Here is a 27,004-nt window from a genome sequence, read left to right on the forward strand (position 1 = left end):
CCTGAGGACTAACTGTGTGCAAGAAACCTTAATTTAGTCTGTTTAGAAGCACTGCTGTACCTACAATATACATTTATTTTTGCAAGTAACTTGCTAGAAGGTTGTTGAGCATCTGCTGAAGTGCACAGCCCAGTACCAGTCTTCCCAGTTAAAAAAACAGTCCAAGTAGTAATTAAAAAAAAATAATTTATACTTAAAAGTTACTGTTTACCTGATTTTCTAATCTAAGTGTCAAAACTGAAGCGAGGGAAGGGAGGAGGGCTGCGAACTAACCATGCTGGAAAAAGCCGAGGTCTTTTGGCTAGCGGAAAGCTCAGAAGATTTCATAAGACCGAACCAAATCTAAACTTCAGCACTACACTGCTTTGCTTTTTATTAGGATGGAAATAGTATCTATCCCTTCTTTAGAGACGGTAAGAACAACGGGTTCAGGCCTGAGCACTTCAGTATGAGAAAACCACCTGTACACCAGGTAAAACGGGATTACCAAGAAGGTGAAGGAGTCTGGATGAAAGATAAAAGAAATTACCTCTATCAGAAGAACTGAAGTTTGGGAAAATAATGTGTGACAAATTCGGTACCAACAAGAATCAACTTCAGAGGAAAGCGAATGGCTCAGAGCGGTTGGAGGAGGTACAGCTCACAACACTCATCTGGAATTCCTTCAAGGAAATACAGGCTCAGTGGAGGAAATAAGAGAAGACATCAGTTTAGCAAGAGGGCTTCTGGTGGCTGTGATATTTTTTGAAGCATTCTGGCAACTGAAGAAAGTAGTCATAAAAAACAGTTGCCTGAGGCACCCCAGCTAGAGGGACTGGTCATGACTTATCAAATTTTTTTCATGTTGAATGTTCTCGGGTAATAGTAAAAAAGACGGCGAGGTACCCTTAGCAACTGGAATTCATGTACCCAAACGTCTAACGTCATGAATTGGAACAAAGAATTTAGGATTAGAAATTCAGATTGACCTGGGCTTTTGGTTAGTGTTTTTTTGTTTATTTTCAAATAAGAAGCAAAAATAACAGTTGAACAGAATAATGCTGTTCCAGAGCTATTTTAGCTGCTCAACACTGACTGGTATGAAAGCATGCACCGCTGCGGCAGCAGAACAGACAGGTTGAACCTGTAAGATACTGGAGCAACTCTAAGGAATATGGCAGCATATGGAAACCACCTGTTATCAAAACTACGTTTGTTTGAGTCCCATTGTGGCAGAAGTACAAAGTGTAAAAAGATATTCATCGTACATAACTGGAACTTCACGTGGTTTCAAGACATAAGGCACAATATGTTCTCAGATGGACAGTCATACCTGTAAAAGAAGTTCTTGCAGCAGAGAACCCCTCTAGTACTCAAATCTCTACAAATGACTAAATACTATGAACAGGTTGTAACAATAAAAGACAAGTCTACCTCTTTGGAATCATAGTTTTACAGTTAAGGCCAGAAGGGACCAGTCTACCACCTACAAGGAGAATCTGAATATTAGATGGCCTCCCAATTTCTGATTTCTGATGCAAACCCTCTATTTTATCTACTTCATCCAATGGGATGAAGGAGCCATCCTGCCCTTCCAAATGCAAAAAAAAAAAAAAAAAAGAAAAAAAGAAAATATCCCCTAATTGACAGTGTCTGCCTTTTCCACATAACTCTACAAATTTTACCATTAGTATCCAATGGATTTATAAACATAAATGAAATAGTATTTTTTTTTCCTCAACACATTTACAAATACCTTCTTAATGTCCATGGATACTTCATTGATGCTTAACTCCCTATGAGATGCCTAATTTTCAAGCCTACTTCACTGAATTACTGGCACTGCAACTTCAGAACTGTTGTTTCGCTCTTGCTCTGCTACAAATCCCAGCATTAATAGGTGGGTATTGCTGAAATCTAGGGGCAAATTCTCAACTGATGTTAACTCCAATAGCTCTGCAAATGAGTGGATCTATTCCCTCATCTCAATAGTATTTCTCTTCTCCAAGGACCTGGAGAAAGAGGACTTTGACTTAAAAAAAGCTCTACAGGAAGAAAGAGTTGCAGAATTAAACTGTTACTGCCAAAGAAGCAGCTATGTGTCAAGATCTGAATGTTTAGCTAAACTGATAGGCAACAATCTCTGCAACAAACGGAAAAAAAGCATGTCTCAAATTCCAATAACAACCCCTAAATGAACTTTATAATGCTATACGGTGTGCCATGAGGACACGTTGGCAGAAAGAAACGTTACATTGCGAAACTTCAGAGCATTTCATAAACTGCTTCAACTATCTCATCAATAAAGCATCCAAGATATTTACTTTTCCCAAGTAGCAGTTACCCATTTTGTGGAATACACCTGGTCTTTCTCAGCAACACATCGAATTTCTGTTTTGCCGTTCTGAACCCAACATAGCTCCACCTAAACTCAGATCATTCTATCCAATACGCAGAAAGGTGAGATGCTCCTGCTGCTACTATCCACTCCAAAATTATATCAAACCTTTTGTACAGAAGAATAGCTTAAATGTGGCAAGGCAGAGTCTATGTCACTTTGGTCTTGAAAAGATCTGCTTACTTGCCCTAGTGCATAAATAAAAGAGCTTGCACTCTGGTGTAGGAAAAGCTGGTCAGTGAGTTGATACGCTGAGTTCCTGGCTCTGGTTAGCTCCTAAACAGTATTTTCAGTACTGTCACTACAGTCCTGTCAAAGAGAGATAGCAGCAACTTCATCCGCAGGCAGACTTTAAAAAAAAGTAATATATCCAAAGTCAAACGTGCTTTGAAGAAGGGAGTATATGCTTAATATTCTTAATGGAATATACTGGGTGAGAAATACTAATTAATAATTTACTTTCATTATCTTTTTGCTCTCAGTGAGAGATTTGACAGATAAACTTTGTAAGTAAAACGTATTTTTAAACCTCAAATGATGTAAAACGTATCTCAGCATGCTAAAGTTAACCTCTTAATTATAGAGGTGGGTTATTTAAGCTACATATGCCATCTTGCCATAACATGGAAGACTTTATCTAGTTAAGGAGAAGGGATGGGGAGAGGAGGATAGGAAGCTGAATTGAGGCCAGTGACAGCATCAAGTTAATGTCTAAAAATGTGTATTCTAGAAAAGAAGTTGTTACCATTGCTACTGTGAGTGTAGTACCACCAGTGGTAACGGCGCTGGAAGAACCGAAGTACCCATGACCCGCAGGTCTGTTCTGAATCACAGTGACATTGGACGAGATTTACACAAGTATTTCAGGACAAAGAAGCTGAAAAGTAACCGAAGGATTTAAATAAGAACCTAAGGAAGTTCCTAACATCTTTTGCAAATCTGTTGAAGTTAGGAACCCACTAATTTTTCCGAACTTGATTAAGAGTCTCTATATGCATCTTTGCATACCAAAAAATTCTGGAAACCTGTCTGGTAAGTAACTACAGCTGGACAACAGCACTACGCAGATGTACGGTCAAGAAACTTACAGGCAAAAATGGAGCACAGGCTCTGCAGCGCTCAAGACTGGTCAACAGATAACGTTTCTCACAAAAACACTGAACAAAAAGGCACGTAACACCCTAAGACAGATGCTTTTTGAGAACCTACCAACGTATCAGAGAAAGATTACCATGTTATTTTAGATCACTACCATATATCCTCTCCTGCCGTGAATGATATGCACGCTGTCCAGCCAGCTATCCAGTTCCAAGCGATTTTGAGACTTCTGAAGAAAAAGGTGAGCTAGCTCATATCACTACACCATGCTAACTGCAACAGGAGACAGCTTGAGAGAAACACAGTTCTACACTTAGCAACAACTGCTGATAAGGCTTCCAAACCAAGACGCTACAAAGGAGAAATTGGAGCGGCACCGAAGAGCTGGTTCCATTCGCTGCTTCAAGAACCGGAGGACAACAGTGCCATCGGGACCCTCCGCTTGCAGGCAGGGTGAAAACACAGGATGAGCAATTCGGCGGAATCCTGGACCATGGGTGACCTTCCTCAGCACTACAACTCTAAAACAGATCAAGAAGAGCTAAACCAGAGCCTTGGGTAATCTGTAATCACGCTGTCACGCATAACTCAACGTCTGGTTTGTGTCTAAAACTTACTGAGAAGTAATAGATACATAAGCGGGGGGGAGGAACATAAAAGAGAAGCAGCTTTGCATAGAAAACCAACCTCGGTTTTCAGACCCTGCTGTTGTAAGTTACCATTAGGAAAGGGTCATTATTTAAGTTTACGAAGTAGCTGTGTTCCAAGTGTCACTAATAACACTGGTATTAAAGAGAATTAGGGGGTGGAAGATCTTCTGTTTTCAATCACCGAAAAGACAGAAATCCTTTTAATTATGACCATGCCAATCCACATCTTTCTAAAGCAGCTAATTACATGTCAGAAGGACACCCAGTCATTCAAAAGAACTGCCATCACTTTTACTGCCACAGCCTTACACATTTATCCTACCCATCCCAATTACCCCGGCTGCAGTTTGAAAGGATTTAGCAGAAGCGAGCTGAATGTTTTGACCAGCAGAATACACCCGTTTCCATTTAACAGCGGAGGGAAGAGAGGGAATAAATGGCAGAGAAAGCCTTCTGCCAAGCCAGCTGAGCGAGAGACGCGCTCTACATACAGAAACATCGAAGGCCCATTATGCAGTTCACTCCAGTTCAACGGTTTCAGTTCACACGTGCTTAAGCTGTTGGTCAGAGTGCTCCACAGATTACAGGAAAGAACGGGGAAGAGCACAGCATCGCAGCAACCAAACCGATTACTTAAGTTTTCTTGCTCAGCCTGATTAAAAGGGACGTTTAAAACATGTTTTGTGAATTTTTCCCCCGCACCCAAAATGGCAAATCCTCTTCCATCTCCGTTGACGTAAGCGGTCAATATTATCGCCTGGATGCTACGCTGATAAGCACGTTGCAGGCATCAGCGAGCGTATCTCGGTATCTTGAAAGAGCCAAATGTATTTGTTTGCTTCTTCCAGCAAGCTCAAGCTAAAGTATGACATGGATTTTCATAAAGAGAGTGTGACAGAAGAACCTTAACAAAAACAGCGAGTAGTTTGTCCTGATTATTGTAATTCTGCTGATACCATCTTAGCTACAGTGTCACCTACGTTCAGTGGACACCTACACGAAAACAGGCACGAACAAACAATTCTAGGCTATTTTAAAGTGACAAAACCTAAGGCCAAGGTTAGTGATGAACAACTCTTTAGATGTTTGAATTTTTCTCCCCATATCTGTTGGACTCGATGATCTTCAAGGTCTCTTCCAACCTAAACAATTCTGATTCTATCTCTGTTTCACTGGTGCCACTGAGATTACTTTCATTTATTTGATTTTATTTATATTTGTTGGACAAAAACCAACATCAAAATGCTGTCACCTTATTGACAGTTCTCAAAACGACCAAGTCCACTTTTCTAGTTATAACATATTTCTCACCAAGGAGAAAAATAATTTTTGTGTATTTTAAATTCAAATTTATAGCTGCCATCTCTATAATGTGTATTTTTTTCATAGGCAACTTCTTTAGACGGACAGTTTAAATCCCATAAATTAGACAACAGAAATAGATGCTAAAATGAAGTTTTTAGGGCTACGCTCTTCAGCTTGCCAAATGCTCGTTGGCCCATAACTGATTCAATATCCTGAGTAAATATCCCAGCTACAAAAAAAAAACCCAAGGGGAAAATATTTTATTTTGAAACATCTCTGCAACTATTCTTGAGAACTGCAAGGTACTTTTTGGTCAGGTCATCAACGTTCCCTTCCAAGAAATCACAGTGAAAATGCCTGACTCCTCAAAACTCCATTAAATTCACCGGGATCACGATACAGCCCTGACTACTGCTACTGACACTCACACAAAATCTTCAGTTGTCTAATGAAGATGTTAGGTCACTGACATATAATACAGTTTTCAAGACCAATCCTGCCAAGAAAGATTCCTATAAAATGATGAAAGCTATTCCAAACTCAAGATTATTGCCGGCAAGCTTAAGACTTTGATCAAAATAATATTATCAAGTTAAATAACTTCAAAGAGTGCAAGAGCTACTTGGGTGGGAAGCCTTGTCTAAAATAAGAGCAAAGTTTATTCTGAGGAAAAAAAGCCTAGAAATTGCTGGTAGTTATCCAATGAACTTGAAAGAAGCTGATGAACGCTGGGGAATGAGGGCTACACAATGATGTAGCTGGGGTGAGAGGAGGAACATAAACCTTCTGGTACAAAAATTATCTAAAATGAGCAGAATTTCAAGGATAAAGGAGGGGGAATAAAAAAAATCTTCTCCTACTAGACATGCACAGGTCTCAGTACGATGGGCAAAATCTCACACTGAATCTTACTAATTTGCAGAGGAAGGTGTGAGTCCGGCTTTGCGTTTGAGTTAAGATTACACACAGGGAAACAACATCCTGCATCAAGTGCGTTAGGGGCTTTCTTCCCTCAGCTTTATACACTGAGCATGGCATCATATGGTATGGAATATCCCTCCGGTCAGTTGGGGGTCAGCTGTCGTGGCTGTGTCCCCCACAGCTACTCGCTGGTGGGGTGGGGTGAGGAGCAGAAAAGGCCCTGACTCTGTGTAAGCACTGCTCAGCAATAACTGAACCATCCCTGTGTTATCAACTGTTCTCAGCGCAAATCCAAAACACAGCGCCCACACCAGCTGCTACAAAGAAAATTAACTCTTTCCCAGACAAACCCAGAACATTCTTAGACCGATTTAGCTGGTTTTATCTACATGAAAAATAAAGAACTGTTTCCTCATGAAACCCTGTTACACCTACCACACATCTTGGTGACTCGACTGCTTGGGGAAGGCCAGAGCAATGCTTTCGTTTTACTTCTTTGCAAAGCATCATCTCATTGTGAAGGAAAACTTCTCTACCACGTAGGGGAAACTCAAAGTCTCGGTGAACTCATCTCCATGTTCCTATGCACCTTGAAGGCAGAAATCAACACTTGGGAGTCTAACTGACTCCATGCCCATCCATATTGACAAATACCATTGTGATTTCTCTTCAAAATAAATCCAAATCAGACCTGAAGTCTGTCTAGTGAAATACACGTTTTTTTTTCCTAGCAGTGGCCAACAGTAAAACACTTAAGAAAAGGAGGATCCAAGTGAGTATAATGTGACTCTCTCCCAGTCATACCCTTTCAGCTTCTGATAATCACCAATTAATGATTTACTGAAGCAAAAATTTTTAGCTTATCATAGTAGTCATCAGTTGGCTTAAGTCAACTACAGTTTTTCCTCTAATACATTCAGCTACGTGAAATTCTTCATCTGCACTCACAGCAGCAAGACAACGAGAAATCCTCAGACACGAAGGCAAACTGATCTACAGCACAAACGTTAAGAAAACATGGAAAACTTACCAGTCTGATGTTAGGCAATGAAACAAACAGAATAATTGAAATATCCCTGAAGAGCTGTGTAAACAGAGCAAATAATTAACGAAATTTATTACTTATGGCTTGATTGGAACCTGGAGCCAGACCCTGCAAATAAAGCTCCCCTCTATTAGGAGAATAAGAAAGATAACTTTATGAATACCAAAACAGAACAAAAAAGTCAAAACCAAATTAAGATAATTTCTTTAAACAACTCGTCTAGATCAGAACTAGGAAACAACTCAACCTGAGCCGGTTTCTACAGAATCATAGAATAATTTAGGTCAGAAGAAACCTCCAGAGGTCTCTAATCCAACCTTGTCCAGTTGAGTCTTAAATATCCCCAAGGATGGGGTTTCCACTGCCTTTCTGGGTCACTGTTCTACCACTCTGAGTATGAACATATTTCTCTTTATATTCATCTGGGATTTTCTTTAACGCAATTCGAGCCCACGGTCTCTCACCCTTTTGCTATGCACTTCTAAGAAGAGCCTGGCTCCATCTTCTCTGAACCCACTCATTAAGAGAGCTGAAGAACGAAATACAAGACGCCCCCAGCGCCAGTCTGAACAAACCCGGCCCTCACCATCTCTCACCACATGACATGTGGCTCCAACCCTCTTCATCTCAGCAGCCCTACGATGGACTCATTCCAGCCCAACACCGCACACAGTACTCCAGACGTGGTCCCGCAAGTGATGAACAGAGGGATCTAATTGCTCTCCTTGACCTGCTGAAGGCTCTTCCTAATGAGACTCCTTAATTGCTGCAAGGGTGCACTGCTGACTCACAATCAACTTGTTCACATCCAAAATACGAGTAACAGGATTACACTCTAACTGGAGGTATGTTTATAGAGTATTTAGAGAAGTCTCTGTAACGCCAGGGCATCAATGGATAACATGTCTGCTCATTGCTATGTCAACTTATTTTTATCAACTCATAATGCTTTTGCAGACCTCTGGGATCTCATACTTCAGGAAAAAGGTGGGGGAATTAAAAAAAAAAAAACAACAAACAACCAAAAAACCCAAAACAACCCAAAAAAAGAAGTGGAGGTAGAAATTGTTGTTTTAAGAAGGTGGTAAGAGACAACAACTCAAGTATAAGGACTTTATGAGTGACAAAATAATAGCCAGAACTTACTCTACAAAGTTAAAAGCCATCTGTGCCCATCACTGAAGAGAAGCATCTGAAATAATTTCTTCTCTATTCACAGAACAAAATGGTAGATCTAGTTTGCCACCAGATCCACTTCAAGGGAACCCACATGAGAACGCACTGCAGTTAATTCCAGATTGGCTACAACAAAATGCAACTGAATTGCAATGCTACAAAAATGAGGCTTAATTTTCAAGAAAATTCAGGAACAGAAAGACAAAGACGACTCCCATATTGCAGAAAAAAACCTAGAACAAAGGCTAAATTCCAGGACGCTCCATCAATTCTTTCACTTACTCTAGATCACGCACACTTCTCCTGATATCATCACTGTCTGTTCCTTTTAGCTAATTCATGTCAAACCAAAAAGTTATGAGCCAACTGCAAATTGCTCATTACGATCATTCAGAATAAAGGCAACCAACTGCCGCGAGTGTCCTGGTGACAGCTGAAGTCTTACTCTTTCCTTGTACCTCTTGATGGTCAAAGAAAAGCCAAAACAGACAGAGCCAACCCAAAACCTGACACCATGGAAATAAGTGTCTGATTCCCCAGTTAAGTAATTTATTATTTTCTCTGGAGAAGATGGTATTTACCAGGAAGCTACAGACAAGGAAGATCTGCCAATCTCCAGTTGTTCACAAGGGGTTTGACAGTTTAACCTTCAGAGAGGATACTGATGCAAGATGAAACCAGCAGCTACCTGACAGTGACAAACAGAATTCAGACCAGATTATTCTACATTAGATGGTACAGACATACAATTTTAGTGGCGTTACTTTGATCCTGCATCACATGAACCTACAATCAGGACACAGACGTTCTACTACAACTTTTATTCTTCCCTATTGCTTTAAAAAGGCGATGCTTGAAACAATGACTTTTTTTCTTTTCTTTTTTTAAGATGGTATAGTAAGCAATATTTCTTTTAAAATTGCAGCTGTCCTACAGTTTGAGTCTGTTCTTTTTAAAATGAAACAGCCAGAACAAATGGTGGTGGCAATCTCAACGTAAAGAGGCCATCGATTATTAAAATCTCCTTACTATAAATCGTGGATGTTGCTTGTCAGCTTGGTGTGTGACTGTAGTATGAATAAGTAGGTAAAATTCCACTAAGGCTATAGTTTGCTCAATCATTCTGCTGTGCAAAAATAGAAATAAAAGCTCTCCCTGTCCTTTCACTCCTTAGCACTGAAACATTCATACACACGTTAAGAAAAAAACTGCAATGGTGCAACGGTCGCTGATCCAATTCCTTTCTTTCCTGAGTCTGCCCTGATGCTACTTATGAATTTGCCTACTCAAGAAACGCAATAAACCAGAAAAAAAAGACAGCTTCATTCTGCTTCAGTGATCTATATCTAAGGAAAGCACATAAATTTTCCAATGAAATCCATAAATGAAAGACGAGGCCAAGCCCTACCTATATATCTTCAAAGTTACAGAGACAAAGAGGTGCCAACTCTGTGCCCTCTGAAAGCACAAAATCTCCTCCACACTTACCTAAGCAATTTTCACAAGATTAACAGATGTAAAGACGCGCTAGTTAGCTGACGCCTTGAAGGGGTTTAGGCTGGCTAAAAACCTGCTGAGGAGCCACATTTGAGAAGTTCACATTGTTCTCTGAGAGTTAAGCGTGAGGAAGGGGTGAGAACGAGCCAAGGAATAGCAACTTCCCTTCATTCCCTTCACCTTTAGATGTGGAGGGGAGAAAAGGGAAACCCATCCCTCAGGCTAAGCTGTTTTCCCCTTCTTAAGCTATTCCCACAGAAACTGGGAAGATAAAAATGGAATGTTGTGGAAATGCTATGCAAATTTTTATATAGCTACATACAAAAATTTACATAGGTTTTTAATTTTTATTTTTAATGTAACACAGTCCTGCCCGTCTCTAACACTTTCCATGCTGTTTCCATCGAAACGTTTCCTCTTACCGGCAGCAACATATCATTTTATCAGGATGCCAGGAGATCATTTCCACACAATGCCAGCAGATGTAATTTTCTTAGATGCACACACAGTTCATCATTTAGATACTAGATGACAAGGTGATCGCAGGGTGACTCTGTAATGCAAGTTTGCTGTTTGGTATTTTGAATTCTCAAATGATAAAAAAAAGACTTATCAAATATAAATATCTTTAAGAAAAAAGTAACAAAAGTGCTACATATGATCAAGGAAAACAATTCCATTAGTTTCTGCTACTTAAAGTAGGTTTGCTTTACAAATATTACCACATCCATTATCAGTATGGCTTCCAATTATTCATTAAATTGCTCGTAGCAGTATAGCTTTCTCACATCTTAACAAGATGTTAAGACAGAGTAAAGAGAACACAAAACATTCACACCCCATTTCTCAGGTAAGAGATCCTCCTGCCTTTAAACAAATAAAGAAAAGTTCATATTTAGGAGAATATTTACGCTATGATGGCTATCTAGCAGAGGTCAGATGCCAAGTTCTCCAATAACCTTTCAGTCTAGTCAGGACGTAGGCAGTAGTTACACAGATGTGTAAAAATCCACTCACCCATTTACAACCTTAATACCTTCCTGGAAAACACTGCTTTTGAAAGTGGCAAAGTGGAGAGGGGAGTAGGGTGGGGATAGAAAAGGCGAGAGGAAGAATAAATGGTGAAATTGTTAATGACAGATCAATAGAGTCTAGACCTCTTCTGAGCAGGCACTGCTAGCCATGCCAAATAATGAATAGTGGTTTTGAGAAGTGGACTGTTGTCCATTAGACATTCAGCTCATTTTTCACATGATCCCAGGCTGGGCTTCAATCATGGTCCCAGAGGCAGAAGGCAGTACTTATCCACTAAGCCACGCAGCTTGTGAGAGTAGAGGATGTCTGTGTTGAATATATGAACATCAACCGAACTATGTGAGTGTGTTTTCAATGGACATTCTCAGCACAGCACCCAAAAGTGTATTGAGTCACTGTATGACCAGTGAGGCACGGCTTATTGCAGCTGGAAATCATTTATTCCCATGCTGAAGTGGGGTTTCTAGTGTTCTTTTTACTCTCTGTTGATACTCCCAATCTGGTGTCCATCGACCCTGTGCCACTACCTCAGCTTGCATCCTTTCAGTCTCAGAGAAGGAAAAGCGTACAGACTATTTTTTAACACAATCTCTAAGGGTATCCAAGATTTTAAGTGTAGCCTAAGACTTGTAATTGAGGGCTGTCTAAAATACCTGGAAGCACTTTGAATGCTAAGACAGAGCAGCAAGATTTTTCTAGCCACTGGGGCTGGGAGAGGGAGGTTGGTTGGTTGATTGATTATTTATTGGGAATTAATACTGAGAGAGTATATGCAAAGGCTGAGGGCACCATGCCATCTTCACAGAACAAGACCCTAACAGCTAACTGACGTACAAGAAACTGCAAAGTTATACTGTAAGAACACATATTAAGGACCGAGGAAAGTCTGCTAAGGTGCTACGTCTAAAACTAAGTTACTTCTTGCTTTGACCCTCTCCTTTCTTTGTATCAGTCGTCGTCTAGAGCCTCTGTCTTGATCTCGTTGGCTCCTTGCCGGGCCAATGCCAAGATGGTGTGGTTTACCGCTGCCATTTCCACGGCTAATGAAATGGGGTCCTGATGGTCACTATGGCTAGTGCTGTCATCCTGTGCATGCGGAGAGGAGAAGAGAGAAGCATCGTTACTCCGTAAGTAGAAAACCAGCAGACAAAACTAGTGTGTAAAGTAATGGGCTAGGGGCAGCAAATCGCATGTTCGTTACAGGGGTAGAAAATGAAAGGAATTTATAACATTGATTTAGGACCAATTTCCCTCACTGCGCAGACAAAGGTTAAGCGGGCCAAGGAGTGGCGTACCCAATTTTTGAGAGAGAAATTTGAGGGAGAGGGATAGTCTGAGGAAAATATTAAATTATAAAGACAAAAGCGATACATTACACAAGGTATGTCGGAAAATCAAACTAAGATAGGAATCATTAGGCACTACACAAATTCATGCTACGCTTACAGTCTGAATACACAGCTCTGGCCACCTCATTTAAAGCATGAGAAAAGGTAGAGAGAACGGCAACCCAGGGGAAGAGAGGCACGGGGTGGCTTCCTTGCAAGGAGAGGCTAAACAGACTCGGGTTCTTCAGTTTGGAAAAGAAATGGCTGATGGTTGATACGGTAAACGTTTACTATAAATAATCAGTAAATAGAGCACCATTGTTGGTGGCTTCTTGGGATCTACTAAGCAAAGGCACTCCCTGGAATGGTAACATATTCCAAAGCAGCAACAGGAAGCACTGCTTCACTTTTCACAGTTTAATTGTAGGATTCACTGATTTTTAGACCAGACAAAAGTAAAAAAAGGCTTTAAAAGGGGGAAGGGTTAGACACGTTCAGGGAAAATTAGTCAACTAGGAACTATCAAAAACAAAAGTGGATACAGCTGCTGCTGGCTCAGGAAGCCTCTCAACTACTGACTTCAAGAAGCTGGAAGCTACTATAATAAATCATTCTATAATTGTCTTGTTATGTACAAATACTTTTCCTTAAATACTACTATTGACCTCACTCAGAAACAGGATATAAACCTTGACCAACCCTTGGTCTGAGCCAGTATCCTGTGAAGACACTGAATTCACACAGCTATAGGGAAAAAGATGCTGAAAACCTCCTACGCTGTTAAGAAAACAGCGCAATGATTTCAGGGGACTGAAACCACCCTAATTCAAACATCCAGGTGCAGATACTGCTAGGTTCTCCAGTCCACTGAACTACAGGCCACACATTTCTTTGTGTTTGTTTTCTAAAGAGAGAAGTCTCTCAGCTGTAAGAGGACCACTAAGTTGACGGCTGTGATGGCTGGCAAGTAAAACTAATACAGAGGAACTGTGCTGCTACAGAACTGCACTGAAACTTTAAACATCAGTGAACAAGGGCTACCTTCGATAGGTGTGTAATAGCCACACAATAACAGACCTAAAAGTCTGACAATTCTAGCATAAATTTTATAGTGATTTGTTTATCAGTCTACATCAGCAATAGGGCTTGCTTTTGAATGACAGGAAGGAGAATCAGCAATATTCAATCTCTGCTCCCATCTGTCAAATAAATTCTTCTGGGACATTGGGCAAAAACACTACGTTTTCCCCTCTTTAAAGTGGGGTACTAATAGTTACCACATCATGATCTTGCAATTTTTAACGATTTATTTTTTTTTTAATGTACAGAAAGGAAATGCTAAACATCCATCAGTCTCCCAAAAGCCTTTCAGTGATGAACTTGTGAAATTTAAAATTCAAAATGCGTATAAAGCATTTTTAAATTAAGATGACAAGTGGCAAATACTGAGGGGGACAGAAAATACTGAGGTTATTTAAAGGAATGCATTTATTTACAACAAATGTAGGGCCAATATTGTGATGTGTACATACTCTAAGGTTCTCCCAGTACTCTTTACCACAGTTAAGACTTCAAAAGTTCTGACTTCTGCAGGTTTAGTCACTTCATTAGTATTTGGACAAACTTTGTGTTTTAAAGTTTACTGGAGTTTAAGTGCCGCTGTGGAAAACGGAATTTATGGTTTTAACAGCTAAGGGATGTTAAAACGGTCATCAGGAGAGCTTGCCATTTAATCTGCTTCACTGCTGATGCCTAATTACACTTCATAGAGGAACCCAGCTCCATTTCCTGAGAAACATAATTTTTAAGAACTCTAAATAAAGATCTTTGAATTTTAATGACCGATTTATTTCTCTTTTCAAAGTGTTTTGGATAACACACAGAAGAAAAACACACTTTGGGAGTCTACATGACACTTCATCTCAGTATTCGGGTTGTGCATCTGACTGACAAGGGATTATCTGTGCTGGGCAGCAGTTTCAAAATATTTTATAACAGTCACAGAGCAGCCTCTCATCATCTAGAGCTAGCACGGTTGGTTCCACCAAATCTGCTGGTGATGACCTATAAAAAGGGCCTTAATGTCCATCGGAAGCAGAGCGGCTGGGAATGCCTCTGCCAGATATCTGTCGTACTGGGCCACAGCCAAGTCTGCTAGGGACTCATTCCAGGACACTCAGTTGCTATTAAACTCCACCAGCAGCCTTTATAGAAGGAGACCTACCTAATTCTCCCAAACGAGTCAATTAAAAGCGATCTGCCCACCCCAGCTGTTGGGTGTAGCACAGAACACAGCTCCTATCAAAACCAGAACCAAGTAAGTGAACCATTCGAGTCCACTGGTGCCAAGCACACACAGCCCTGAGGGGTTTTGGTCAACAACTGACACCTGAAGGAAAATTGGGAAGGGGATGCAATACCTGTCAGGAAGGTGTGTGAAGGAAGGGTCACCAACTTTAGGGTAGGTGAGGGCTCAGAGTGCGGGAAGGGGTATTCTTTTGCTAGAGAATTTAAAAAAGAAGTTGCTGTCAAGGGTTAAAAATAACCAAGAAAAATAGAGAATAGGCAAGAGTTAAAATGTAAAAAGGAAAAAAAAAGACAGATAATATGTAAACAATCCAAATAGTGGCACATCGTTGCAGAACAATACGAAACAGGTACGGGGCCAAATACATGTTGAAAGTTATTTAATGAAATCCTTTCCCCCCACCCTTCACCCTTTGTCTGTCAGTGTCTTAGGGACAGATCCTGAGATGCTCCTGAAAGGTACTCCCACAGACAAAGGGAGGGAGCTCAGCACCTTATAGGAGGGTGCTCGGTACGTCTGGCTGGGCGAGGTTGACAAAAGGGATTATAAAGTGCACTGGGCAGGGTCTCACTGCTGTACCTGCCTGGGTGCCAGAAAAGCAACTCACAGGAGCTGTAGCACAGGCTATAATGGAGCCATTTCTTGCAAAAAGAAATAACAGGTGCAAGAAGAACACACATGCCCAGTTTTGCAGGGATGCATGTTGGTGCCTGATACATAGGAGCAACTGTGAAAGACCTGTACGTCCTTTCTTGAGGGTGGGTAACTAGAAGGGTACCAGGGGTAAGGAGAGCGCAAGTTACGCATGGTACACTGGGTGAGTTAACACTCTCCTAACATTTTTCATACATTGCGTATGGCGTGAATGGTGTAACTTGCTTGTTTGGAGCAGATCCTCCTGTCTTCTTCTACCTTCTCTGCTTCTCTGCCTCCCTCTGAACATCTTCCCTCCTCCTCCCCATTGCGTACTTGCCAAGTGTCCTGTTGTATGACAATAAATCCATGTGGGTGAATACTGGTTGCTCAACACATTCAAACAGGGGAGCTGTGCTCTTCCACTTTCCCCGTTAAAATTATATAAAAGCAAAACAAAACCAAGAGACATCCGATTCGCGAGAGGTGGAGGGCCTCTTCCTGTGTCGCGGGAGCTCTCCCTTTTGAGGCCACGATGCTTACCTGCTCTGAGTAGTCATTGCCATCAACGTCGTCGCTGTTGGAATGACCTCCTGGACTCTGTACATCTATTCCATGGCTCTCCAGGATTGCTGCTTCTTCGAAAAAAGCAAATGGATCCCTAATTTATCTGATGCATTAGAGTAATTAAAAGTAACTACTGTTTTTTCAAGAAGTTAGAATAACTGGAAGAACAGAGTTAGTTCTTAGCCTCTTCCTCTTCACTCTCCAGTATTTGGGAAGGTAGCATATGTACAGATACTGGTTTGCCTGAAATCCTTCCCTGCCAACTAACAGACTTGTTTGCGAGTAAGAATCCTTGTTTTCCAGCCAGCCCTATTAGAAATTAGCTTTATTTCTAATGCACTGGAGTGGCAAAGGCATTCCCTGTAGATCTTCCCACATAGTTTGGACTGGCAGGACTTGAGGGGGGCGGGGAGTGTCTGAAAATAGATGGAGAAATTTTTTTAAAGCACTTAAGGGATTTAAAAACACAAATATCTTCATCTTCCAGTAGGATCCACGCATCTAAAGCTCCCTTGGGTCTTTCCAATCTCCCTCCGACCCTTCTCCCCATGCAGAACAGATAGAGCTGTAACTCCACCCACCTTGGACTAACTTTGCTTTGTTCCCCTCCCGCCCTTCAACAGATTTCATTTTTAAAAAAATAAATTTAGGTTAAACTTCAGTAACACAACAAATGCTGTAAAAAGAAATTTTTCTTATTCACAAATAAGGTGAAAAGAAGCAGAGTAAAAGGGCCTAACATTTGACATCTGCAAAAATATTGGTAATAGGGAGGTATGGATCTCTGTTCAAGTATCACGAACACAATTCTGCATAGTATCTAACTAAGTGCATAAAATTTTGCATGCATTGCAGAAGTTTGTCGAATCCTGGCCACTAATGTATGTTTATTCTCATTAGAATATCTCATGTTTATTCACATTAGAAGGTCTACTTCTTCCAAGTTCAGAGTCGCTTCTAATTTCCTTATGATCAGCTATTCATCACTCAAAGAACCTGCAGGGCTGACTGTGAAGTGACTTTTGTTTTATCCCCATCATCAAGAAAAATTATTACTTTGTTCCAGCCACTTGTCACTGTGCAATCCCTTGGAAAGCAATAAGGAGCACAGGTGTAACTGGAATGAGAAGTTGGCTTGCAGAGCCTTTGGTCTTAGTGGCTGTATCTGAGATGTAAAACAACTCATCTGAACTCTTAGATCCCTGTGGGGTCTCAGGGATGACAGTAAGAAATACATCCCCAGGTTTTGGCTGAAAAAACAAGCACATTTCAGTGGAACACAGACACACGGAAACTTATAACCAGATAAAAGCTCTTCACAACAGCCACTTTTCATTTAAACAGCATGCTAAAGTTGTGAACTTGCAATCATCTCAATTTCCCTTATTTCCAATGCAGATATTTTGAGGATTTATTTTAGATTTTATTTTGGATACCCAAAGGAGCCTGAGCATAGGGAAATACAATTCTCCTTCCACCAGCAAAAGTCCCCCTTTGGTTTTTAAAAACTGATCTTCCAATAAAACTTCATAACTGTACCATTTTTCCTGTATCAATGATGGAATTCTATGAATTAAATTCCTACCCGTATTTTAGAAAAATATCTGGAAAAGCAAGAGACTAATTTTAAAAATTGCTCTATGTGTCTATTGAGAGCATCAGAACCTCTAGTATTTTCATTAATACAATCCTATGTATTTTCCATCTCTCCTGAGCACATGTACGTACTAACCCTCGACAGCAGGCTCTCTGATACATTACCGATATTGGCTCTTCTCTTGATTTCCTTTCTTCTGTTGGCAAACCAATTGTACACTTTAAGGGAGGTAACTCGCTCCAAATCCGATAACTTTTTTCCTATGAAAGTAACGGAAATTAAAAAAAAAATAAAAATACAGCATTGTTGCTCACTGGGTTCCAGAGGTAGGCAAAAGACTCCTATATATGTGATAAACCCCTGAAATACAGACAGCACTGAAAAGTTATTATAACTGAGAATAAAGTGATTTTTATGTGAATCAGAGTACTGTGCCCAGATGCTATGGTAATAAATGCCAAATATCTCTCTAAAAACAAAGTAGTCTTTCTTCTTTTTTAAAAATCTGAAATACAGGAATTTCTTTGCAGCTTCAATCAACTAAATCCAGAGCCGTGGGAGAAGCGAGGGCTGCTTTTCTAGTTCAAGCACAAAACTGAGATTCAAAAAACTCAAATTCAATTCACAGCCCTGCCACAAATCACATACCCTTGGGCTACTTCTCTTACTATGTGCCAGCAGGATACAGTTCAATGACGTGTTTTCTTCAGCAACAAAACGAATGAAGAAATTTTGTGTCATCTCCCCCCAGCCTGCTTTCCTTCCTCTCCAGCACGAGCCACTATCGTGCTCCTGCAACACTAATCACACGCTCTCAATTGTGCTGGGACACTTGCGATCTTCTGGGAGAAGGGGGAGATGTTCAAAACCAGATCACTGGAGTTTTACACTTAAACCAGCAAAAAAAAATTCCAACAACCACCAGCCAGCTACAGGAAGCAACACCTTTTTCTGATCACCAGCATGAAAGAGGGAAGACTGGAGGGATTCAGCGTTGCCAGAGCATGATGGAAACTTCTTCAGTTGGCCTTGACCTTACATAAAATACTCAATGTAGCTGCATCCTCAGTCCTCTGCAGGCTACATGGAGAGGAGACTACCCTGCTTCAGACTGTTTCTCAAAGTTTAGTTATTCAGCATACAAAACATTCGTGTAATTGCAGCGATCTGCCAACTTAAACAAGCAAGGAGAGATAAGACATGTGAAAGAAAGAAAAATCTGGAAATAGATAGCTATGCTGTCTCCTAATGCTTTGCATCAGTATCACTCACAGTATTTTACTGATCTCGAGACATGGTGTTTAAGTAGTTTGTTCCAAGTTGCTAAACCAACCACCAACACAGCCAGGAATAAAATCCGCATCTCTTCGCTGCTCTACCCAATAGGTCATTCTGCTTCCACAACAAAAAGACGGGAGGCAACACACAGACGTTGCAACAAGGGAAATTTTACCTAGGCGTTAGGAAAAAGTATTTTGCCATTAGAGTGCTCAACATTGGAACAAGCGCCTAGAGGTGGGACAACCTCTGGTTTTGGAGATACTCAAAACTGAACAAGGTAAAGCCCTCAGCAACCTAATCTAAGGTGGTCCTGCTTGATCAGATATCTCCAGAGGTCGCTTCCAGTCTAAATTGCTCTACGATACTGTGTTATCCTATGACTGTTCCAACGTTCAGGAGTCATGCTTTAGCTTTCCTTTGCATTCGTTTTTATTCTGGTTATATAAAAATCTAAGTGTATCCAAAATACAAGTTCTGAAAACTATGTAAATGTTTGGTTAGCAAAACTAGGCAAAGGCAGGTATGCCCACTCTTCCAGGCTTGCTTATACTACACTGAATATTCACGATCCTATCCCAAGTATGACTTCTCTGGGAGCAGGGAAAATACAACTTGTTGACTTAAACGCAAAGTCCTCCATTAACAAACAGATTCTAATATGAGATCCCTGTCTAGAAGTTGTAAAGAAAAATGAGAAACAGTAAAGCTGTGCTCCTTACTCCTCCAAGGATCTGCTGTATAATCTCCGGCAAGTCTCAGTCTGTGAACTTCAGATTTTCCATCTGTAAAATGGAACCAGCAAAATCCACTTTCGTGGAGTGTAATAAAATTCTCAAATCGCTACTGAGCACTTACAGAAGTCCTTTGAAATAACTGAATGCAGAGAATGAAAACCTCTCAGACATGTTTATTTTCTTAGCAATGCCATTTGCAAAGCTGTGTAAGTAAAACGTTCAGATGCACAACTTGTACTTCTTATCTCTACTGGTGGAAATTTAAGTTGCCGACATCGGCACTTAGGTTTGAAAATTGCATTGACTGTCTAAGTATGGCAGCTCTGAACAACACAAGTTATAGAACGCTCAAGAAGAAACCTACTGCTAGTTGAGAGCACTACATTTGTTAGTAATAGCCATAAAATGAGATTTGCTGAATTTAGCAAGGAGATGTTGAAATCTAATTGCAGTTGCCTTTGGAAAGGACACCGTGATCAGCTCCTCACCTGGCTTTTGTATAACTGCATTACAGGCGTTGGCAATTTCTTCTCTCTTTGCCTCGTCTGGATATTGATTCTCATTGAAGTAACTGCAAGAGGGGAAAAAAAAAAGGTTTTTTTTTTCAGAAATCAGAGCATGAAGGCTCCAAAGCAGCTTCACTAAACGGTGTCAACTGCTAGTTTATGTATGACTCTTACAGAGACAACACAGACACAGTAAATTTTATGTAAAGGTGTATATGCGTAAGGCAGTATCGGCATGCACTCATATCCACACAGAGTGAATCAAACTTCCCAAATGCCTCAGATAAATTAATATTATCTCAGCATTTGCAGTGTCACCTCCGCATTTGGAATATTATACTGGGAGATACTACAATGCAGGCAATACTACTAATGTCAGAGTTAAGACTGCCAAGTGAAGCATTGTGTCAGAAGACATCATAGGCCATGACTCCATCTTTACTATCATTTACTTTTTTTTTTTCCCTGACATACCCCCACCCCTTAGGCAGCATCCTACAAACGAAGGAGCTGTTCAATATTTATTTTGCTCCCTGGGTTAATATATGCATACATACATACATACTTGCACATATATTATGCACACACACAAATACCGCGTACTTTAGACAGATATGGCACAAAGATTGTGCAGACAAAACTACACAGTAATACACTAAGATTTCTAGTCAGACTAGTTTTTAAAAATCACAATTTAAAAATTTTAAACCTTTCCCAGAATCACGTATTGAGTATAGTATATTTTAACAGTATTTTTTTTCCGAATAATTGTGACTTTATTGTACTTTATATGCAATAAACATCCTATAAAAGTTAAACTGTTTTCTCTTTTATTTCATTTAAGTGGTTTACAAATTTTAATGAACAGATTTGCATTCTACAGAGCTTATCAGATTTGCATTAAAAACAACAAAAAGTCCTGTTTACTTCAATGGACTCTGATAAGCATGCCATAAGCAGGGACTATCACATTTTTTTCTGTAGATTGCCCGTAATATATAATCCCAAGAATTCTTTGATCGGCAGCAGGCTCAGCTGTTGGACAGCTGCTCTGTAGTTGGAAAGAAAAGTATTTCCTTTAATTGCACATCATTTGGTAGTAGCAGATTTAGGCATATTTCGGTAATTCTTATTTTCCACGGTCATATTTCTCTTTGGGCGGATCGTCCCCAGCACAGTTACTGTCTATGAAAACCTGAATTCTGGTCCGTACAGCAACTGTTTCTGCCCAACCTCCTTTTGAATAAGTGGTATTAATGCTGGTCTCACTATTTCACTTGCAGTCTATTTCAATTCACTATAAATACAAATTTTGAACATTCAGTTTGAATTTGAGGTACTACTTCTCCCTCCCATTGCTCATAGTGTTATTTACAGTTGCAGTTATGCCCACAAATGGAGTCCTGTTTCAAAGTTGCTACTCATTGACCAAGAGCAATCACACATTAGCACAGCTAGTTGCACTGTTAATGTGCTTCCACTTGATTTGCTACCTAAGAGAGCAAATGAAACGACAGAAATAGCTCCATCTTCACTAAACAAAGAGCAGGCCACATCCGTACTACCCATTTGGGCTTTGGAGGCAATCACATTTATACGTAAACATCCACTACTTCTTCCTAAGAGCAACTCAAAGGTCCAGCGAAGTAAGTCCGGAGAGATTGACCATAACTGTGACTCCCACTATGCTTGAACCTACTCTGAAAAAACAGCTGAGGTTTTGCCATTAGATCTGAAGAGAACACCTGGTTACACTTACTTTCTGGGAAGCTTCTAGTACGTAGCATCGTCAACCTGGCACTGTCACAAGCAGGAACACTCCTGGAATTATCAACGAGAGATTTTCTTCCCCCCTCTGCTTTCAACAGTACCTTCAGTTTCTGGGGATGGTATTTTAAAAAATATATTCTTTCTTCTTTCAGGCATATCATCCTTCCTATTATTACATCATTTGAAGAGATCAATGCATCTATCTTAAGGCGCAAATTTCTGTTCAAAGGCGTTGTGTTCTGTACAAAGTTTTTTTTTTAGAATGGAGAGCTTGAGCTTGGAAAACAGACCAGAAAATGCTTTTCTAGTCGTCAGTGATGGAAGCAGCAGCTCAGGATCCCAGTCCAACTGCCTCATGACAGTGTCTCAGCTCTCGCACCTATGAAATACAGCACTGCACTCTCTGCTCAGAGCCAAGAACTATTTCTTCTTTTAAGTGTCATGAGATAAAGTAATGTCAAGACATCACAGCTGAAAACTGCTGTACTATTATTTACATGAATATATCGTATGACCTGGAGGCCTAATCAGGAATCCAGGTCATCACTACATATACAAAAATGAGCTCAGCAATTTTGATAGCCATAACAGCTATTTTACGGACTCCCTTCGCTGAACATAATTTTGTTTATAGATACTTGTCAAAAGTCAAGAACAAATACCACGAAAGAAATTCCATAACATTATAAAACCCGGGGGATCTACATGACAAGGTACTAAAACCAGAAGGTGAAACCCTGGTATCATGCAATATTATGGATCTAGATCCTCTGTGGTCACAAAACTGCTAGACAACACCTAACTTTATGGAACAAATGACAAAAGATGTAAAATTAAGAAACGGTGTATAATTGAACTGCCCATTCTTATGTGGATGCAAGAAGCTGAGACACCAATTAATGCAGGAAAGACAACACAAGAGCCACTAGTGATCCTTCTCTTGGCACGTAACTAAGCACTATCCTTTTAACAAGCCACTGACTGCCATACGCTTTTGCTGGCTCCAACAAAAAAAGCTCACATTTTCTAACAATAACAAAACTTAGGTTCAAGTTTACAATTCTCTGGGATAACAGGAAATCTCCCTGTGATGGAGCTAACTTTCAGAACTGGACAATGAATGAGACACCTCTTCTGGCAAACGAGGAAGCTTTCTTTGTGTAGTCCAATCATTTCTGTGATTTAGAAAAAAAACTCGCTGCTGAAACAGTAATTCTTATCTTAACACATTTTACAACTGAATAAGCTATGAACAGTTTTATTTGATTGGATCAAAACCTATTTTTCATAATTCTGAAACATTTTCTTTACATTCTAACACAAAGTTCTTATCTTTTAATGTAAATGTCTGAAAGTTTCTACAAGAAAAGTGATTCTCGTTTGAAAATCTGAAATTCTTTTTGTCTGGAAAGTCTATTTTATGAAAAAAACAACAAAAAGTTCAAAAGTTCTCAGGCACTGAAACAAGGTAAATAAGACTGGTAATATAAGACCTTTTCATGGAGATCACAAAGCTAAGCAGGTACCAGAGGGGAGCTGGAAGGGCACTACCTGAAGAGATAAACTTGGTTTCTGTAGTTGACACAGTAATTTTAGAACTTGCCTCTCCTTCAACCTGCTGGCTTATTCCTTACCCACATTAATGACATGCTTCGTCCTTCCCCCACACATTTAAGTTGCCATAAACTTGTCCAGCCCTCAACTCGTGCTCCCCAAAACCGTATCTTCTCCTCAACGTCTCCTGATAATATTCTTCTCCATCACCATATTGTGCTTTTAACCTTTGACAGTGTGAGCTGGTTTTATCACACTCAGGAGTTTTCAGTCTTAAAAGAAAAGGTCTCATCGCTACAGGTAATCAAAAACATACAACCTCAACCGTTAAGAGCCAATTTTCATCCTCAGTCTCCAAATTCTCCGTATACACACTCTACCAACACATCATATTTCATTCCCATCCTTTATTTCAAGGTCTTAATGGGACTTGTGGGTGATATACCACAACATAAAGCACAACATTTAAAGCCTCCCAACACTTGTGGAAAACAGGTGAGAATAATTAAGTTTTCAAGACACAGAAGCCGTGGAAAAAAATTCAAGACTTCATCATGGACAGTTTAGGTTTGCTCATGTAGAAGTTGTGAACACACTTGTGAATTTTTTGACTACAGTTCTTCTTGCAAGCAGGAAATAAATTAATCTGCTTCCTGTTCTGTTTCTTATCAGCCACGTATAGCCTTGCTAAGGGACAGGGAAAGAACGTGGGATGTCTGAATTTCTCTTCACAGCTACAAACCACAGCCTGTTCACAACCTGAAAAGTTCCTGAAAGCTACAGATGAAAATATGAAGCAATATGAACTTCAAAGGAGTGGGGGGAAAAAAAAAAAAGGAAGCAGGCACAAGTAAATCCTGCAAAGGCACGCTGCTTTCTAGACAAAGGGCAGCTGTCAGCTGAATACCTTCAACGAAGAAACCAAATGATCTCTTTTGTAGAAAATGACAGTGGAGGATTAAAATGAAAAGTGGCCAAATAATTTACATGAGATGAGAATCCATATGATGGTAAAGAATGTAGATATCCTTGAAGCAGTTTCATTTCAATAACACTGAAGCCTAGAAAAATTGCAGATTCAGAGAAACCCTCTTTCTTTCAGGGATAATGTGCTTAGGACAATGACGGAGAGAGAATCCATCTCAGCCTCAGGCTCCGTAATGGAAGTAAACGCATTCTCCCTCACTCTCTACCAAGGTGCCCCTATCTGAATTCCTGCAATAGCTGCCAATCTTTTCTTGCTCGGCTGTACGGCTTCTGTTATCCAGGCTTAGATATCAGATGCATTAAGCAGTGCCTCAGTAGTGTTCCTGATAATCCACAGTGGAAGTTTTTGCTGCTTCGTATCAGTTTTGCAGCTGCCAGGGAAGTGTTTGAAACGACCCAAGCTACGAAGCAGCGGAAGGACGGCCAGGTTCGATGCTTTTTCACAGGGCTGGATTTCAGATACAAACACACAAAAACCTAGAACAGCCCAAAAGATCCTGGGTTGGGGAAAGGCTTAGTTTACAGCATGACATAACAGTTAAAGCTTCAAAGTGTGGAAGTGATTCAAAGTAGAGAGGCTCAAATGTTTTGCAGGGTAACAATTCACCGCAGGTCAGCAGAATTACACATGCTCAAGGTGAAGTAATTCAGGTATGTGTAGACCAGGGCAATCTCACTGAAAAAAGGATAATTCACCTTGCAATTAACAGGAGGTAAGAATACGCAGGTGGAGATTTACTGAAGAACAGCAGACGTGCTGCAAGTTCACTCCCTCACTTAACTTCGTGTTTGCATCTCTGGGTTCCCACTTTCATCAATGCTGGAAGAATCTGCAAGTGAAATATCCTGGCACTCTTGCTGGGGGTCTAACTCCTCCAGCGAAGGGCATCTTCCCCGAGACTCAGGCTGCAGTCCAGCTTAACACAATTTAAGCACAGACTGAAAGGAATGGTCCTATCCTCTCCTTCATTCCCTTTTTGCGGGAAGGTTTTCTGCCCAACTGCTCCTCTGGTCCAGCTCCCCACACATGCCAAGAGCAGTTGTTGTGCAGCCAAGGGAGGCGGGCAGGAGACGGCTGAAACGCGCAGCTGGGACCAGTTCCTTCAGTGGCAGCTCACACACATCCTCTTCAACCGATGCTAACAGCAAAGGCTGAGCCATGGGCTCGGCGACTGGCCCAGGGACGTATGGAAAACCAGAACTGCCCATTTTCCCCAGCTCCCATCTGACCCCTGTTGATGAACAGAAGATCTTGCTGCCACCAGGACTGAGCTCCCTGCCAAACCCTCTGGTGTCACAATACACCAGTGCGCAAGCTGCTCTTTTGTCTTCGATAAGACTGCCTGTAATTTCAGCTCCCTATCTAGTTTCCCTTTGAACAGTACCTCTGCTTTCCACTGACAAGTTACATAAAACACTCAAATGTAGTTCCCTACTTTATCTCTCATTAGTATATTTATCAACGTAGTATCACCCAGTAGCAAGGGGTCATTGTTTCAGTCTTTGTGGTTTTTAACAGAACTATTATTCAGGCTGTCAAATCAATGGAAATATTTCTGAAGTTAGACTGTCATCTGTGCCTGAGATCTTATCACTGCATGGCATGAGACAGACTGTCAGAGAAGTGACATTCAAAGCATAATCTCATCGGAAAGTGTAATGACTAGTTTATTTCCCAGTAAATACTGGCCAAGAATATCACTAATGCCATTTTCAGCGAGGTCAGCAGATGACACCATCCATTTTATCTCCTGATATTTCTACAGATCCTATAATAACAGCATGTGTGTCAACTGAACAGTGCACCCCACAATATATAATAAAGTAATTTCTATTCTAGACAGCAAAATTAAAGCTCAAAGATATCCTCTCCACAGATAAACTCTGATGGAGCCAAGAATTACACTGAAGACGTCATTTTCTCTTTCCCCCAGGACTGCAAAACGTCACCACCAGATTAGTTACTAGAAGAAACATCTGGTGAGCCACTTTTGCACTTGAGATCAGCCAGGGATGAGAACTGCAGCTCTCTGGATGCAAGCAGAGGAACTTGAGTCCAGATATTCCTACAGCATCAGCTCCACTCAACCTTCCACCCAAGTAAAAGACAAATTAAAAAAAATAATAAAAAAATCCCAAACCCAGTAAAAACAGTGATGAACACGATCGCTACAGCTCTCTACTGTCTTCCCTATAGCACTATCATTTAGCCAGGGCTCTCACAGGTCGATGGATTTTAAAGACTGAAGAAACCACTGTAGGACTCCAGCTTGACCTCTTCTACAGCACTGACGAGGTTTCTCAGCAATTCTGGCATGAAGCCCTGATCTTCTGTTCGACCTACAGAGATAACCAGTCCCAACATAAAAATGTGGGATTTTATCCAGTGCAGAATCTACCATAACTTTAAATAAGTTTTGGAACCAAGCCGTTAAAATCCTCATTCTTTAAAAATCTGCATCTCATTCCTAGCTTGAGCTTTCAACCCCAGGGTATTGCCATGCCCTCCATCTAGGGAGAGAGCAGTTTTTAAGTCTCCCACTGTAAGAGATGTTTCATTCTTGTACTTCTTTTCATGAAAAGTGCAAACCTGGAGAAGAGATCTCAACAGGACCAGACCATTTAGAGCATCAGA

The 27,004-nt window shown here is 40.5% G+C and overlaps 1 protein-coding gene across 8 annotated transcripts in view; it reads right to left on the reverse strand.

Annotated features, from left to right (window-relative positions):
• Window positions 1-10,437: 10,437 nt before the first annotated feature.
• The window catches only part of HMBOX1 (homeobox containing 1), a 113,304-nt gene continuing 96,737 nt past the window's right edge, over window positions 10,438-27,004 (reverse strand). For 2 of the 8 annotated variants that reach the window (XM_086624234.1, XM_086624243.1), the window contains exons 7-11: window positions 20,041-20,123; window positions 17,702-17,797; window positions 15,917-16,011; window positions 15,590-15,721; window positions 10,438-12,190 (exon numbers count right to left, since the gene is read on the reverse strand). In XM_086624234.1, the coding sequence (XP_086480360.1) occupies window positions 12,053-12,190; window positions 15,590-15,721; window positions 15,917-16,011; window positions 17,702-17,797; window positions 20,041-20,123 (544 nt within the window). In that variant the 3' untranslated portion in view covers window positions 10,438-12,052. Of the gene's footprint in view, window positions 12,191-14,873; window positions 14,934-15,589; window positions 15,722-15,916; window positions 16,012-17,701; window positions 17,798-20,040; window positions 20,124-27,004 lie in introns of those variants that run through there. The other 6 variants (XM_086624259.1, XM_086624252.1, XM_086624270.1 and 3 more) reach the window with 6 other exon arrangements.

Source organism: Tauraco erythrolophus, chromosome 2, assembly GCF_009769465.1.
Source record: "Tauraco erythrolophus isolate bTauEry1 chromosome 2, bTauEry1.pri, whole genome shotgun sequence".
In the NCBI taxonomy this organism is placed as follows: Eukaryota; Metazoa; Chordata; class Aves; order Musophagiformes; family Musophagidae; genus Tauraco; species Tauraco erythrolophus.